The sequence below is a fragment of the Geotrypetes seraphini genome, chromosome 5 (assembly GCF_902459505.1).
Source record: "Geotrypetes seraphini chromosome 5, aGeoSer1.1, whole genome shotgun sequence".
NCBI lineage: Eukaryota > Metazoa > Chordata > Amphibia > Gymnophiona > Dermophiidae > Geotrypetes > Geotrypetes seraphini.
The window spans coordinates 32370064-32386197 of NC_047088.1; the positions used below are offsets into that span (position 1 = coordinate 32370064).

Below are 16134 nucleotides of genomic sequence, written 5' to 3' on the forward strand. Positions count from 1 at the left end.
CTGGTGTGAGCAGCATGTCCATGTCAGTGTTGGATTGCCCTTTGATGCCACTTCCTAGGTGCGGGTCCCGGAAGTGACGTAGGACGCAGGCAGCAACCTCACGCTAGGGAAGTAAAAAAAACGGTGCGGGGAAGGCAAGGGATGTGTGCATGACAAGGAGAGGAGTGGGGAAGAGGGGCAGAGGTGTGCCAAGCCCTTAAGATGACCATGCCCGGGGAGAAAACCCCCCCCCCCGCATCCCCCTTACTATACCATTGAGTTAAAGCTCCTGCGTTTGATGATGTAATAGAGAAGGAGCTCTTTGTCAAGCAAAGGAAAGGAAAAGCCTCCTTGCACAATCTGATGGATGTCTAAAGGGCTTAACACCCATCATTTTAGCAACTAAGTTTCAGTGCACTTTATAGATTTGCCCTCTAAATGGAAAAAAATCCGACTGTTCATCTGGCCCTATGAAAATGACTGAATTGAAACAAAGAATTGGACTACGATATAGGGCCAGATTCAGTAAATTGCACCCCAAATTAGGCACCATTAAGAGCCACGCTAAGCACGAGTTCAATAAAGGTAGCTTAGTGTTAAGTAACCTTTACAGGGTGTCAGGTCAAAAGCGCGCCGGGACAAAGGCGTGCGCAAACAATTGAGCGCAGCGCGGAGGTGCGCGCCGAAGAAAATTACTGTTTTTAGGGGCTCCGACGGGGGTTTTTGTTGGGGAGCCCCCCCACTTTACTTAATACAGATTGTGCCGCGTTATGGGGGCGTTGTGGGGGGTTGTAACCCCTCACATTTTACTGAAAACTTCACTTTTTCCCTGTTTTTAGGGAAAAAGTTAAGTTTCCAGCAAAATGTGGGGGGTTACAACCCCCAAACCCCCCACAACGCCGCCACGATCTGTATTAAGTAAAGTGGGGGGCTCCCCAACAAAAATCCCTGTCGGAGCCCCTAAAAACAGTAATTTTCTTCAGTGCGCGCCTCCGTCTTGCGCTCAGTTGTCGGCACGTGCCTTTGTCTTCCACGATTATGTCTATGAACCCCTTTACAGAATAGCGCTTAGTGTGGATTTTTATGCCCAATTTTGGGAGCAAGGACTTACACCTCCTGAATCCTGCTGTAAATGCTGGTGCTACAACCAAATCAGGGCGTTACAGTTAGCACAAAATGCAACAGCAAGGATGGTTACGGGTGTTGAAAGAACAGCCCATGTTACACCTTGGCTACCGATTGCATTTCGAGGCCAACACAAAGTGGTTTCTGTAATTCACCAAACGGTCTACCACCAAGAACCGTGGTACTTTTCCCAGCGTGATGGTACCTTATCAGCCTAATAGAGCTTCGCGAACCGAAAATCCAAAGGTTGTTGGAACTGATAACGCGAGGACGATATGCTGAAACCAGAGCCACTGTTTTTTTGTATTGCAGGTATTAAGCTATGGAACGCCTTGGTGGGGCAGTTACGGTTCTGCTCTGATCAGTTAAGCTCTTAAAAGTTATTGAAAACGCAACTGTTTGTTACAGCATTTCTGTGCAATGTCCCAAGGTTTTCAGTGGCACAGTGGGTTATTTTAAGAGAGTTGTTTTTAAGGTTTTGCTTTGTGATGTTTATTCCTAAGTTTTTATGTTCACCTAGTTATAGACGGTATATCCTCTATAATAAAACCCTAATCGCGCATGCACACTTACAACGGCGTGATTTGTGCCTCCGTGGCCATGTTCGATTTGCGGTACGTGTGGCGCTTAACGCAGCGGTTTGTCTCCTACGGAGTGGCGGTGGCGAGAGCAAAGGCAGGAGGGTGTCCTTTGGCCTGGACGAGGCGGACAGGGTGCGGGTGCTGCGAGGCTGTCAGAAGAGGTGTTTAGTCAAATGAATGAGTCCTCCCATGCAGGTAAGAATTACAGGATGTAAATACAGGGAAGTGAAGGAGCAGGAAAATGCTGCTGCTGCTGCTGCACAGGGAAGTGGAGGGGGAGGGGTGGGAGACAGACAGATAGACATATGGGGCCAGAGAGAGACAGAAAGAAAGAAAGACAGGGGGCAGGGAGAGAGACAGACAGAAAGAAAGACAGAGAGACACCGGGAGGGAGAGAGAAAGAATGACAGAAAGACAGAGGCCAAGGAGAGAGACAAAAATAAAGAAAGACAGACAAACAGCGGCCAAAGAGAGAAACAGAAAGACAGACATACACAGGGGCCAAGGAGAGAGAGACAGAAAGAAAGCGCTACTGCTGGACAAGGGGAGCAGGCAAGAGGTGGTGGTGGACAGCCGAGGAGAGAGAGAGAGACAGAAAGAAAGACAGACAGACATCTATTCTAGCACCTGTTAATGTAACGGGCTTAAGACTAGTAAATTTTATAAATAAATATGGCAGTTGGGCACGTAAATGACCCAAACTTTAGAAATACTCTTGACCTATCAGTGCCCCTCCCCTGGCCACATTCTTTAATTATGTGCATGGCAATTTAGGTCACGGACCCAGGGCCAAATGCAACCCTCCGAAATCCTTCATTGTGGCTCTCAGGCAGTTGGCTGAAACGATCTACAAATCTTGTAAATGTCATTCTTGCCCACATGATGTAGTAATTGCAAACAATCTCTCAAGTCTGTTACTCAGGTGTCTCACTGATGGAATTTGCTACTGTTGGCAACCTAAAATAAAGTGAGTTTTTAAAATATATCTTTGAAGTGTTGTAGAATCAATATTAGCAATATTTTTTAATGTTTAATACTCAGTCTAAACAAGCAGGTCAAGTTGATTTACAAAATTAGTGCTCATGTGTAAGCTTGAAATCTTTGGGGGGCCCTCAAGAGTTTCTCATATTCAAACTAAGGCCCTTTACATGAAAAAGGTTAAAGTCCATTGATTTAGGTGCACAGGGTTACAGAACAGTGCATGGGCAGTTCTGTGCATGTCTTAATTAGTACCAATTAACATCAATATTTGTTAATGGCTCACTAAGTAATTAATTTGTGTACGATTCTGGGATCTGCGCCCAAATTTGAGCGATCTTTATAAAATCCAGGGGATAAAGGGTTAAACAGCTACTAAGTATGGGTGGGGCAGGGAAAGGCAGTGTATAAGGTGAGGGGAGGGGGAAATATTTCTTAGGATTATATAATTTTCTCTATTAGTACAGGCAGCAGTTGCACCAGGAATTGCAAAGCCCAGCACTGAAGGACAATTGATTTTTCAGGTAACTTTGGCTCTGAAAGGACTATGCAAAATCCATACTTCTAAACTAAACTAAACTAAACTAAACCTTGGGTTTATATACCGCACCATCTCCACGAATGCGGAGCTCGGCACGGTTTACAGGAAGAAAGATGAGAGAGGAACTACAGTGGAGAGATTAAAGAGTTAGGTGTAAAGGGGGAAGGTGAGAGGCCTAAGAGGGGGGAAGTGTTACAGTTTTGAGAATAGCCAGGTTTTTAGGTGTTTGCGGAAGAGTTGGAGGGAGCTTGAGGTTCGGAGAGAGGAGGTGAGGTTATTCCAGATCTCAGTGATTCTAAAGGGGAGGGATGACCCAAGTTTGCCTACATGGGAAATACCTTTTATGGAAGGGAAGGATAGTTTAAAAATTGGGGAGGATCTGGAGGAAGTAGGGGTTGGGGAGTTCCAGGATAGAGGGATAACGGCAGGAAGGATGCCATGTAGGATCTTGTAGGCCAGACACGCACATTTGAAGTGGATCCTGGGGATTACTGGGAGCCAATGGAGCTTAGACAGGAGTGGTGAGACGTGATCAAATTTGCTTTTCGCAAAAACAAGCTTAGCTGCGGCGTTCTGAATCCGCTGAAGTCTGTGGAGGCTTTTCTTGGTTAGGCTGAGGTAGATAGAATTGCAATAATCCAATCTGGAGAGGATGATGGATTGTACTAGGACTGCAAAGTGTTTTTGGTGAAAATAGGGTCTGGCTTCTCTTCTGTAGGTTGTGGTTGTTGCTTTTTAAAGAAACATATCAACCTACTTGAATTTTTTTTTAAAAGCTTACTCTAATTTAAAAACCATCAGTAGCTATACAGTGCTAAAACACATGTAGTAGATAGTAAAAGTACACTTTTCACTCCGTATTCGCTGTGATATGGGATTAACAGACCCGCAAATACAGAAAAACCGCAAGTAACTTTTTCTTATGTTATTTGCGGTTTTCTATTAAAAACCATCATGAATATGGTGAAACCACGAATAACACGGTGGGGAGACCTGGCCTGTTCCTGAAGGAGAGGCAAAACACGGTGAAGAAAAAGTGCTGGGAATCGGCGATTTTTCTCTGTAAACGCTTGGAATCAGCGATTTCTCTATGCAAGCTGATGTAATTGGGGGGGGGGGGGGAAGCCAGCAAGCTATAAACCGTGAATAATCGAAACCGCGATTGCTGAAACCGCAAATACAGAGGGAGAAGTGTATTCTCAAAATTAAAAAATGACAGTTTCTGAACCCTCAGGCTGAGAAGGAGTCATATTTGCTGGTGGCAGCCCTTCAGGTCAACATTCCTTAACCTAGTCATTGAGATCCACCCAGCTAGTCTGATTTTCGAGACAGCCCCATTGAATATGTGTGAGGTAGATTTGCATACGCTACCTTTATTTTACGGAACTCTACCTCACGCGTATTCATTGCGCATAGCCTGAAAACCAGACTGGCTGGATGGAGCGGTGTAGTAAGGGGGGGGCAGTCCGCCCAGGGTGCCATCTTGGTGGTGGCACTGGCACCCTTCCTCTTCTCCGCTCCCCTTCTGCCCCTTCCCATTCTTCCACCCGCCAGGCGCCCCTTCACATCCCCCTGACCCTACCTCTTCGCCGCCTTGAGCAACAACTCTAACCCGCTGCTCACACCAGCGTTGGCTCTCCCTCCCAACATCATTCCCGGGTACCGCACCTAGGAAATGTCAGTGGGAGAGCAGACGCCAACATGGGCAACAGCTTGGAGTTGTTGCTTACACCAGTGAAAAGAGAGAAGTACATGGTAGAAAAGTGAAGGAGGGGGGAGGGGCAGAGAAGAGGGCGGGGCGCCTCTCACCCTCACACCAACCCTGGCTAGATGTATCCCGAGGACTGGTTTGAACACTGCTGCCCTAAGCGTCCACGAGTGAGCCGTCTGCCTCTCCAGCTGACTCCCGGTAGGTCCTGCAAGCGGCAAGTGGGCAGATGGACAAGTGACGCCAGAATAAAACCTCAAGACGTTTCTGAGCAAGCGTCTTCTAATATTATCTTCCTTCTTCTCCTGAGCTGCATCAGCAACAGCCCTCACGACGCTGAAGTATCTCTCAATTCAAATGACAGGGATCTCATCATAGCTGCCCTCATAAGGCCTGAAAAATTGATATGGTTCCTTACGGAGAACAATGATCATCTGTAACATGTTTCTGAAATTGCTCGTTACAAGAACACATTTGCCTTGCCAAATGGGTAAAAACGAAAAGCGCAGGTTAAGACTGGATGGATACCGATTCTTATCCCATTGGGTTAATAAATATAGTAAAAACTGGAAATGGAAAAGGAGGAGATTTTTTTTTTTTTTTAACGGACGAACGATACGTTTTTGTCTTCCTTCCAGGCTTGAAGAAGGAGTGTCTGGCTTCTGAAAGCTAGTTAGAAACCCCTAAATTCTATATATGGTGGTCAAAACTGCATGCGGGCCCAATTTGCGCATGCGATTTAATTGCTTCATGAGCCAATTAGCTCTGATAATTGGGCACCGTCACTCATCGCCGCTAATTGACAATAACTGAAATTAACGTGCATATCTTTATAAAAGCTATTCTCTAAAGATGCGCGGGTGAACTTTACCATGCGCCTATGAAAAGGAAGCGTGGCCAGGGGCGGGTCAGGGATATTGCTGGAGTTTGTGCACAGTGTTACAGAATAAGTCCGATCCTCGCCAAATCCTTGTGCCTAAAATTCAGCTCAGATCCTGATGCCGAATGCTTTTCTATAAAAGGAGCCCAACTTGTAGTGTCCGACTCCTTTATAAAAAAAAAAAAAGCGCTTAGCAATGATTTTTTTTTTGGCACTGTACTGAATCTAACGCCCAAAATGTATTGATAGTCCAATAAAAGGTATCACCTTATTTTCTATATTTTGTTTTTATTGGTGTTCATTAACCCTTAAAGTAGACTAACATGACTACCTCTCTACTTTGTTCTATCTGCGACACGTTGCTTTATGATGTGTATAGATGTAACTGCATGATTCACATCTGACGGCAGGAACACAGTTTAGGACTTATAGAAATGATCCTGACCATGGCACAGGGCAAGGGCTTGGAAGCAGCAGGTTGAGGGGTGGTAGATTCAAAGGCAATGTTAGGAAATTCTACTTTACGGAGAGGGTGGTGGATGCCTGGAATGCGTTCCCGAGAGAGGTGGTGGAGAGTAAAACTGTGACTGAGTTCAAAGACGTGTGGGATGAACACAGAGGATCTAGAATCAGAAAATAAGATTAAATATTGAACTAAGGCCAGTACTGGGCAGACTTGCACGGTCTGTGTCTGTATATGGCCGTTTGGTGGAGGATGGGCAGGGGAGGCTTCAATGGTTGAGAGGGTGTAGATGGGCTGGAGTAAGTCTTAACAGAGATTTCGGCAGTTGGAACCCAAGTACAGTACCGGGTAAAGCTTTGGATTCTTGCCCAGAAATAGCTAAGAAGAAAAAATTAAAAAAGAATCAGGTTGGGCAGACTGGATGGACCATTCGGGTCTTTATCTGCCGTCATCTACTATGTTACTAAGAAATTCAGAGAGAATTTGCTTTGACCCCTCCTTGTGACACACCCAATGTCTGGTGTTACTGTTTTATAAGAATAAAATAGCTAAACTGCATCCCAAAATTTCATTTAAAAACTGCGCTGAGAAAATAAATAAAAACTTTTAGAGTTCCTTTAAGTTGTCAAGAACACGATGAACAGAATTTGACACACAATTTCCTAAGAATTGTTTCCAGAAAGTCACAATATGCCACCTTTTAGAGAACTTTGCAGATCAAACCTTCAGTAAAATTAATCTCTATGCTAAAATTGATCTTTTAATTTAAAAAAAAAATTATATTCTGCATATCCTACAATTCTATGCGGACTACAAATTATTCAGGAACTCAAGCATTTTTCCTTAACTGTCTCGGTGGGCTCCCACTCTATCTAATGTACCTGGGGATTAAGCGACTTGCCCGGGGTCACAAGGGGCAGTGCAGGATTTGAACCCACAACCTCAGGGTGCCGAGGCTCTAGCTCTAACCACTGCACCACACGCTCCCATCTTGACTTCAAAAAACCTTTTCAAGCGATTTCTACCTTAAACTGATACACCAGCACTGATAAAACAAACCATGTTCCATCCATTTACTTGACACAAGCTTGTGAAATACTCTTAGGCTCGAGTTTCTCAGCTTATCTGAGGAGCTGCCAATCAGGGAAACACTCTGTTTGAAGGCTGTAAGTGATCCAGGGGCAGACAGTATTGTACAAAGCTTCCTCTAACGTCTGCTTTCCTCTGTCCTTTTGGCACTGGCGTGCTCAGCCTCTCAGAACAAAGCAACACTTCTCCTTTGATGGAGGCAGTGACAAGATTACCATACCTGGAGCAGAAACATTTCAGCACAGGAAACATGGAAAATGCTTCTGATCCTCCCAACTACTAATATATTATGTGCTGCTCAAGGGACGAAAGCTAATACAGTTTGCATTCCCTTCCGCCCCCCCCCCCCCCCTCCTAGGTCTATCACAGTTTGCTCTCAGTCAGAGATGGCCCAGATCCCTGGGTTTCAGGGGTTCTTTTTACATATATAGTGCTACATTTGACAATACACTTCTCCCTCCTTATTCGCGGTTTCAGCAGTTGCGGTTTCGATTATTCGTGGCTTCTCCCCCCACATTATGTCAGCTTGCATAGAGAAATCGCTGATTCCAAGCGTTTACAGAGAAAAATCGCCAATTCCCGGCACTTTCTTCACCGTGTTTTGCCTCTCCTTCAGGAACAGGCCAGGTCTCCCGCCATGCTATTCGCGGTTTCACCATATTCACGATAGGTTTTTAATAGAAAACAGCAAACAACGTATGAAAAACTTATTCGCGGTTTTTTTCCTGTATTCGCGGGTCTATTAATCCCTATCACAGCGAATACGGAGGGAGAAGTGTAATACCATTGTTTTGTTTTGGTTCTGGTTTGGGATGGATGAAGAGCATTTTCCTAAAACATCTTCATGAAAGCCTTCAACATCTGTTTAACAGCAGGCGGGAACATGTGGAAAATATACAATGCTATTCTTTGATCCGTGCAGAATTAGGGTTATCAGCTTTTGCTCCCATAAAACCGGTTCATAGACAACGGCGCGAAAGACAAAAGTGGGTGTTGACAATTGAGCGCAGCGCGCGCCGCTCTAAATTACAGTTTTTAGGGTCTCCGACAGGGTTTTTTGTTGGGGAACCCCCCCAGTTTACTTAATAGACATCGCGCCGGTGTTATGGGGGGTTTGGGGGGTTGTAACCCTCCACATTTTACTGTAAACTGAACTTTTCCCCTAAAAACAGGGAAAAAGTTAAGTTTTCAGTAAAATGTGGGGGGTTACAACCCCCCACGCCCCCCACAACGCGGCGCGATGTCTATTAAGTAAACTGGGGGGGTTCCCCCCCACGCTCCCCCGTTGGAGCCGTAAAAACAGTAATTTAGAGTGGAGCGGTGGCACGCGCTGCGCTCAATTGTCTGGGCGCGCCTTTGTCCCGGCGCGCTTTTGACCCGACACCCATAAAACCTGCACCTATGGCCCTGCCCCATTACACCCAAGTCACGTCCCGTTCTGCCCCAGCCTCACCCCCTGCCCTGCCCCTCACAACCTGTTCTCATCCTGGGGACCGTGTCGGTAGGGCATCTGCGCATACGTGGATGCAAAGCGATGATGTCACACGCATGCCTGTGACTTTACCCCGTTGCATCCGTGCATGTGCAGATGCGCTCCTGACGCGGTCCCGAGGTGGAAGATTTTCAAAACACAGACAAAGTGCTGGGTTTCTGGAAAGCCATCCGGACATATCTAAAAAGAGAAAATATCCGGGTATATCCGGACATCTGATAACCCTACGCAGGAGGCATCTTCAAATGGACAGCATACATAGATGATTCCTCATGTATACATAACCCTTATTGGTCCTGTTTGTCTGCCTTGATTAGGGGAGAGTGTGGCATAGTGGTTGGAGCCGCAGCCTCAGCACCCTGAGGTTGTGGGTTCAAACCCTATGCTGCTCCTTGTGACCCTGGGTAAGTCACTTACCCCTCCACTGCCCCAAGTACATAAGATACTTCATCCCTGGTCACAGGGATGAAGCAGGAAACTACAGGCCGGTGAGCCTCACTTCAGTTGTTGGAAAAATAATGGAAGTGTTGCTGAAAGAAAGGATAGTGTACTTCCTTGAATCTAATGGGTTACAGGATCCGAGGCAACATGGCTTTACCAAAAGGTAAATCGTGCCAAACAAACCTGATTGAATTTTTTGATTGGGTGACCAGAGAGCTGGATCGAGGACATATCCTAGATGTAATTTACTTGGATTTCAGCAAAGCCTTTGATACAGTTCCTCATAGGAGGCTGTTGAACAAACTTGAAGGGCTGAAGTTAGGACCCAAAGTGGTGAACTGGGTCAGAAACTGGCTGTCGGACAGACGCCAGAGGGTGGTGGTTAATGGAAGTCGCTCGAAGGAAGGAAAGGTGACTAGTGGAGTCCCTCAGGGTTCGGTGCTGGGGCCAATCCTGTTCAATATGTATGTAAGTGACATTGCTGAAGGGATAGAAGGAAAAATGTGCCTTTTTGCAGATGATACCAAGATTTGTAACAGAGTAGACACCGAAGAGGGAGTGGAAAATATGAAAAAAGGATCTGCAAAAGTTAGAGGAATGGTCTAATGCCTGGCAACTAAAATTCAATGCAAAGAAATGCAGAGTACCATATTTTCACCCATATACCGCGCACCCGTGTAAAACGCGCACACGGGTATAGCGCACGGGGAACACAAATTTATGTAAAAAAATTTTAATATAGCACGCACACATTACCGCGCATGCTAAAACCTCCTCCTGCCTACTCCGAACTGGCATCCTCCCCCCCGCTCGCTTACCCGAGAGAGCATTTTTTTTTTTCATTTGAATCCGGCATTCCCCCTGCGAACCGGCATCCTCCCCCCCCCCCTGCTCGCGTCACCCCCCTCCCCCTATCCGATTGGGCACCGGCACCAGCACCAATGCACAGGATGTGCCAGTGCCAGTGCCCAAAGATCCTCCCTCGTTGGGTTGGGCTGGGCTGGGCTGGGCGGTGCGGTGCGAGAGAGATCCTCCTTCTTCCTGTGCCAGGCTGGACTAGGCTTTGAGCATTTGCACATGCTCAAAACTTTCTGGTCTCGCTCTCTCCGAGATAATCTCGGAGAGAGCGAGACCAGAAGCTTTGAGCATGCGCAAATGTATTTGACAAGGTTAATACTGGTTTGGCAGGTGTATTTGACAAGGTTAATACTGGTTTGGAGTTCTTCTAGATGTGTCATCAGTATTTTGACACATTAAGGTACTCAATAAGCAGGCTGGGCCCTGCCATTTGACAAGTCATTCTTGGCAGTTAGATATCATAGAAACATGATGGCAGATAAAGTCCAAATGGCCTATTCACAGCATCCACTATCTCCTCCTCTCCCCATTGGTTAAGGCTCTTTACACCTGCATTGTGATGTCATAGAACTTTATGCTCATAGAAACATGATGGCAGATAAAGGACAAAATGCTCATCCAGTCTACCCATCCACAGTAACCATTATCTCTTCCTCTCTCTAAGAGATCCCAGGTAACTATCCCAGGCTTTCTTGAATTCAGACACAGTCTCTGTATCCACCACCTCTACCAAGAGACTGTTCCACGCATCTACCACCCTTTCTGTAAAAAAAAAAAAAAAAAGTATTTCCTTAGGCTCAGGAGTAATCTATCACCCCTTAACTTCATCCTATGCCCTCTCATTCCAGAGATTCCTTTCAAATGAAAGAGACTCGACTCGGGCGCATTTACGCCACACAGGTATTTAAACATCTCTATCATATCTCCCCTCTCCCACCTCCTCTCCAGTTAATGCGGAGATTGAAAGTTCTAGCTGGAAATCTTCTATTCTGGAATCCTCCAAAGTTCTTAACTCTCTCCGAACTTATTTATTATTAGGACAACAGAGTGGTCATAAGGCCTTATGGTGTGCTGTACCACATTTTCGTGGATGACATAGTAAGTCCTTTTCATCTATGTGCTGCAGCTTAATAGATGTAGCAAAAGTCATTAGCTCTGTTTTTTGCAAATATTCAGTTAGAGTTATTAACATGTACTAATGCTATTAACCCACATTCTGTTACTCAAGGTCCCACCTTACGCAATGGGACCTGGTTACTAACAAGTGTTAATGGCATTAGTGCATATTAGTAAATCTAGCTGACAGTTTGGTGAAATAAGGCTCTTCAGCTTGGAGAAGAGCTTGCTTGAGAGGAGATATGTAATTAATTTATTTAACTACCTCATTTTCTCCACAGAAGGATGCAGGCTTTTCTGGCACTTCTAAATCCCAGATATTCTCACCGTAATTTTGGGTCTCAAACTGAATTCTCTGCAAAGAAAAAAAAAGACAATTTATATTAGGTTGGTTTCATGCAATTATACATCTCTAAAGGGTCATTTTACTAAGGGAAAAGGGAATGGGACTAGTATACCACCTTTTTGTGATACACATTCAAAGTAGTTTACATATATATAGGTACCATATATTCTCGAATATAAGTCGATCCGAATATAAAAGGCAGGCCATTTTGGAGAGGCAGGCCTACAAGCAAGAAGGAGTGGGCTGGTGGCGGTAAGCATTTTGTTGCCCACCGATGGTATTATTCTCAAAGTCCCATCCGGGCTTTGGCATTGAATGGCTTTGAGCCAGCTAGTTAATAATAATAACTTTATTTTTCTATACCGCCATAGTCAAACAACTTCTAGGCGGTTCACATTGAAAGAAGGCTGGAGAGTCAGCGAATAACAAGAAGCCTAAAATAGAAAAGTTACATACTAATTTAAGTTCCATGGGTAAAGAATACATGAAAATTGGAGCTTCCTGAGAGATTGTAATAGCGTTTACAGAGGGGAATATCATAGAGAGAGAGGGTGGTCTGTTTTAGTCAGTGAATTTGTCGAACAGGGCGGTTTTAATTGATTTTCTGAATGCATTGTAAGTCAGTTTGGGTTCATTTATTCAGTTTCTCAGCCAGACTCGCTGTCTATTCGCTTGGAACATGAAGGTTCTAGCCAGGAAGGATTTGAATCTGCAGCCCGTGATCTTTGGGTATGCAAAGATGTTTTTGTTTCTGGTTGTCCATATTCAGCCCTTGACTGCATAAGCCTAACCACTTAAAGGTAGGAGTGGTATTTATGCAGCCTGATTCAAGTAATTTATTACGCAGTGGGGGGGGACTGAATATCAGCCCTTAACCCAGGGGTGTCAAAGGCCCTCCTCGAGGGCCGTAATCCAGTCGGGTTTTCAGGATTCCCCCAATGAATATGCCCAAGATCTATTAGAATAAAATGAAAGCAGCGCATGCACATAGATCTCATGCATATTCATTGGGGAAATCCTGAAAACCCAACTGGATTGCCGCTCTCGAGGACTTTGACACCCCTGACAACCCAACTCTGCTCAAGCAGCTTTTGAATTTGGAGGTAACCGGTTAAGTGCTGCTGAAAATGAATGGACAGCAGTGAGCAAATGATTTAATTTATTATTTATTTAATTTTCTATACCATTCTGAACTCAGGACAGTTTATACAAATTTATTCAGGTACTCGAGCATTTTTCCCCTGTCTGTCCTGGTGGACTCACAATCTATCAAATGTACCTGAGGCAATGGGGGGGGGGGGGATTAAGTGACTTGTCCAGGGTCACAAAGAGCAGCATGGGGTTGGAACCCACAACCTCAGGGTGCTGAGGCTGTAGCTTTAACCCTTTCAGGACCAAGGGACCTATTTGTCCCATAACTTTAAAATCCTATAAATTTTGATTGGGATAGTCTACAGTTCTAAATTTGATATGTACGGATTCCATATGATACTGCCTTTATGTAAACAAACTGGTTCCGACATTCATTCATTAGCGTCGTTGCTAGATTGACGAGAAGATTCACTTGCCACACTGTCCATAAGCCAGAAGTGTGATTTTTTTAAAAAAAAAAATAATGATATTTCACAAAAAAAATCAATTTTTTGGCATCTGCAAGCCCTTTTTACCATAAAAATGTCGTCAAAACCACAAAAATTGGCCTACGATCCTTATGGTCCTGAAAGGGTTAACCACTGCACCACCCTCTCCCCCCTCCCCCCAACTGGTTGGTGGCCATTTATGGACAGTTAAATTGTTCTGAATATCGGCCAGAACATGTTTTTGGTACATCAAACACTAGAACTAAAATTTTTTGCTAAACGAAGCTATCGCTGGTTAGCACATTCCCCACCCCTGACATGCCCTCTCAAATAAATATATACATACATACCATATGCTTAGTGCAAGCAGATAGCAAAACTAAATACTTTAGCACGCACTGCGTTAGGTACGGCAATGGTGCCCAACACAGTTTAGTAAAAGAGTCTCAAAGCTATTTGGGTGGATGTTCACAAGAATCAACAGCCGAATTGTGACGCTTCTGCTTCCGAGGCTACCTTGCCAAGTTCATCACTCCAGAGATACATTACTAGTATTAATTAGATCAGGGCTTTTCAACCCATCCTCAGGACACACTCAAACCAGTCAGGGTTTCAGGATATGTCCAATAAAAATGCACGGGTTTGATATGTGTGAACTGCCTCCATTGTTGTGAAAACCTCTCTCATGCATATTCACTTTGAGTATCCTGAAAACCTGACTGGCTGGCTATGTCCTGACGACTCGGTGGAGAACCACTGATATACACGTATTTTTCTTTCAGCATATATTTTTTTTATTTATTTAAGCATTAATATACCACTTATAGTCTAAGTCAGTGGTTCTTAACCTTGTTGGAGGTACTGAACCCCACCAGTTTCATATGCGTGTTCACCGAACCCTTCTTTATTCCCTTAGTTTTGCCGGAGCTAGACTAGAATTACTCAACTTGGCATTGCAAATCATGCAATTAGGACGCTGACTCCCATCACGTTCCGTTATTCATGTGAATCCATATTGTACATATTCGTCCGACCACTTTCGTATTTTGCTCGACATAGTTAGTAAGGGATTAAAATATTAAGATAGGTATCACACGACGTACCATCACAACAGTTACAATTTGACTACTGTGCGCATCAAATCCCCTGCAGCACAGATAGGCCAAGCGATGTTGCGTGATCACCTGCAGCCAATTATGGACAAGCGGGGCGTATCATCACGAATCATAAGCGCTTCGGTCACATTCAATCATCTATCAGTTAAATCACAAATTTTGATCAGGAATTGATTGATGTATATAAGGCGTTAGTTACAGATTGATAGATCAAGAAACCGAGTACACGATCAGTCTTGATCAAAATCACTGAATAACTGATAGATGATTGAACGTGACCGAAGCGCTATACGAGTCGGAGGTGTGTTTTGACCTCCGCCGAACCCGCGAGACTGACTCACCGAACCACCTGGGGTTCGGTCGAGCCTAGGTTAAGAACCACTGGTCTAAGTGGTTTACATTCAGGTACTCAAGCATTTTTCCCTGTCTGTCCTGGTGGGAAATGGGGGATTAAGTGACTTGCCCAGGGTCACAAGGAGCAGCACGGGATTTGAACCCACAACCGCAGGGTGCTGAGGCTGTAACTCTAACCACTGTGCCACACACATATCTCTTCATTACATGCTCTCTCATTTATGTCCTAAAACCCTGTCACACCTACTGCCCTTTGGAAATTCCTCTTCTGCCATTCACTTTGTAAATACAAACTGTGGCTAGCCCATTTTTCTCCTCATGTCATTTCATTACTACAGAGCTGAGATCACCAGCCATCTGAAGCTTCATTTCATCAAGGTCCGGTTTCTCCTTGGAGCAAGGTCATCCAGGACAGGAACATAAAAATCATGCTTCCCACAACTGACAGTTCTTTATGCTTTCCCGTAAAAACGCCTTGCTAATTTCAAATGATTTTACTACTTTGGATTTACAAAGAGAAAACGGCTGATGTGCAAATACATTAACAAGGATCTCATTATTTAAACACTGCGCGACACCCTCTGAAAGCAATTAATGACGTTTATTTGGAAATAACTGAAGCATTTCAGTTTTTTGCTTTGGAATCCTGGCTGGCTCCGTGGGATTTGTAGGATATTAGCTAGGGGGGTCAAAAAATAAGACCCCCCTCCCCCATCAGCATTAACATAAGACTACAGTGGCTGTGTATTCCATCAGGCAGAAAGAAAAAAATAAAAAAAAGAACTGCAGGCAGGCAGCGTATACAAGTCACCAGCTGCAAAATATTCCCCTATTGTGGGTGTAATTTTAATAAAGCGTCAATAGGTATAAAATGCTTCATTCATTAAAATGGATGGATGTAAGAGGAAACACTTATTCCAAAGGTGTCAGATGAGATTCCAAATTAAAAATGACTAACAACAGAAAATTAACATACTGCACAAATATAACCAAAGCCACAGACAATCTGTAATTGCTCACAGACCGCTTCAGTTACATCTTCTCCTGGAAACAGTGCGGCCTGCTTCTCACTGGCTGTGTCCATACATTAGCAAGTGCCTGGCAAATTAATTAGCACTTTCCAACCAATGCAGGCCATAAAGCAGCTGAGTAATGAATTAATTGGGAGGAATCCATAATTGCTCTGGCTATCAGTTATTCACTTCTCGTCCTTATCCTGTCCTCAGACAGCAATAGGCTAAGTGTTCTAATACAGTTTTACATACACAATAGGTCTGCTTAGAAATACTTCCACACTTCCTGCAACGTGCCAAGCATGGAGACCTCGTCAAGTCACAATTAGGACCTCCCAGGGAGACGGCCATAGTTTCTTTCTGCAGATATACAGGACACAGCTTAACATCCCCGTATGCACGACTAAGGTGGGAGACTGCGTGGCCATATTACCAGAGCCTAAACGTGCTGGATGTGGCGCAAGGAGCCTAAAAT

At 44.5% G+C, this 16134-nt stretch overlaps 1 protein-coding gene across 3 annotated transcripts in view; it reads right to left on the minus strand.

The window, feature by feature from the left end:
* MAMLD1 (mastermind like domain containing 1) overlaps positions 1-16134 on the minus strand; it is a 270399-nt gene that overhangs the window by 25861 nt on the left and 228404 nt on the right. For all 3 annotated transcript variants that reach the window (XM_033945983.1, XM_033945984.1, XM_033945982.1), the window contains one exon: positions 11517-11606. In XM_033945983.1, the coding sequence (XP_033801874.1) occupies positions 11517-11606 (90 nt within the window). The remainder of the gene's footprint in view (positions 1-11516; positions 11607-16134) is intronic.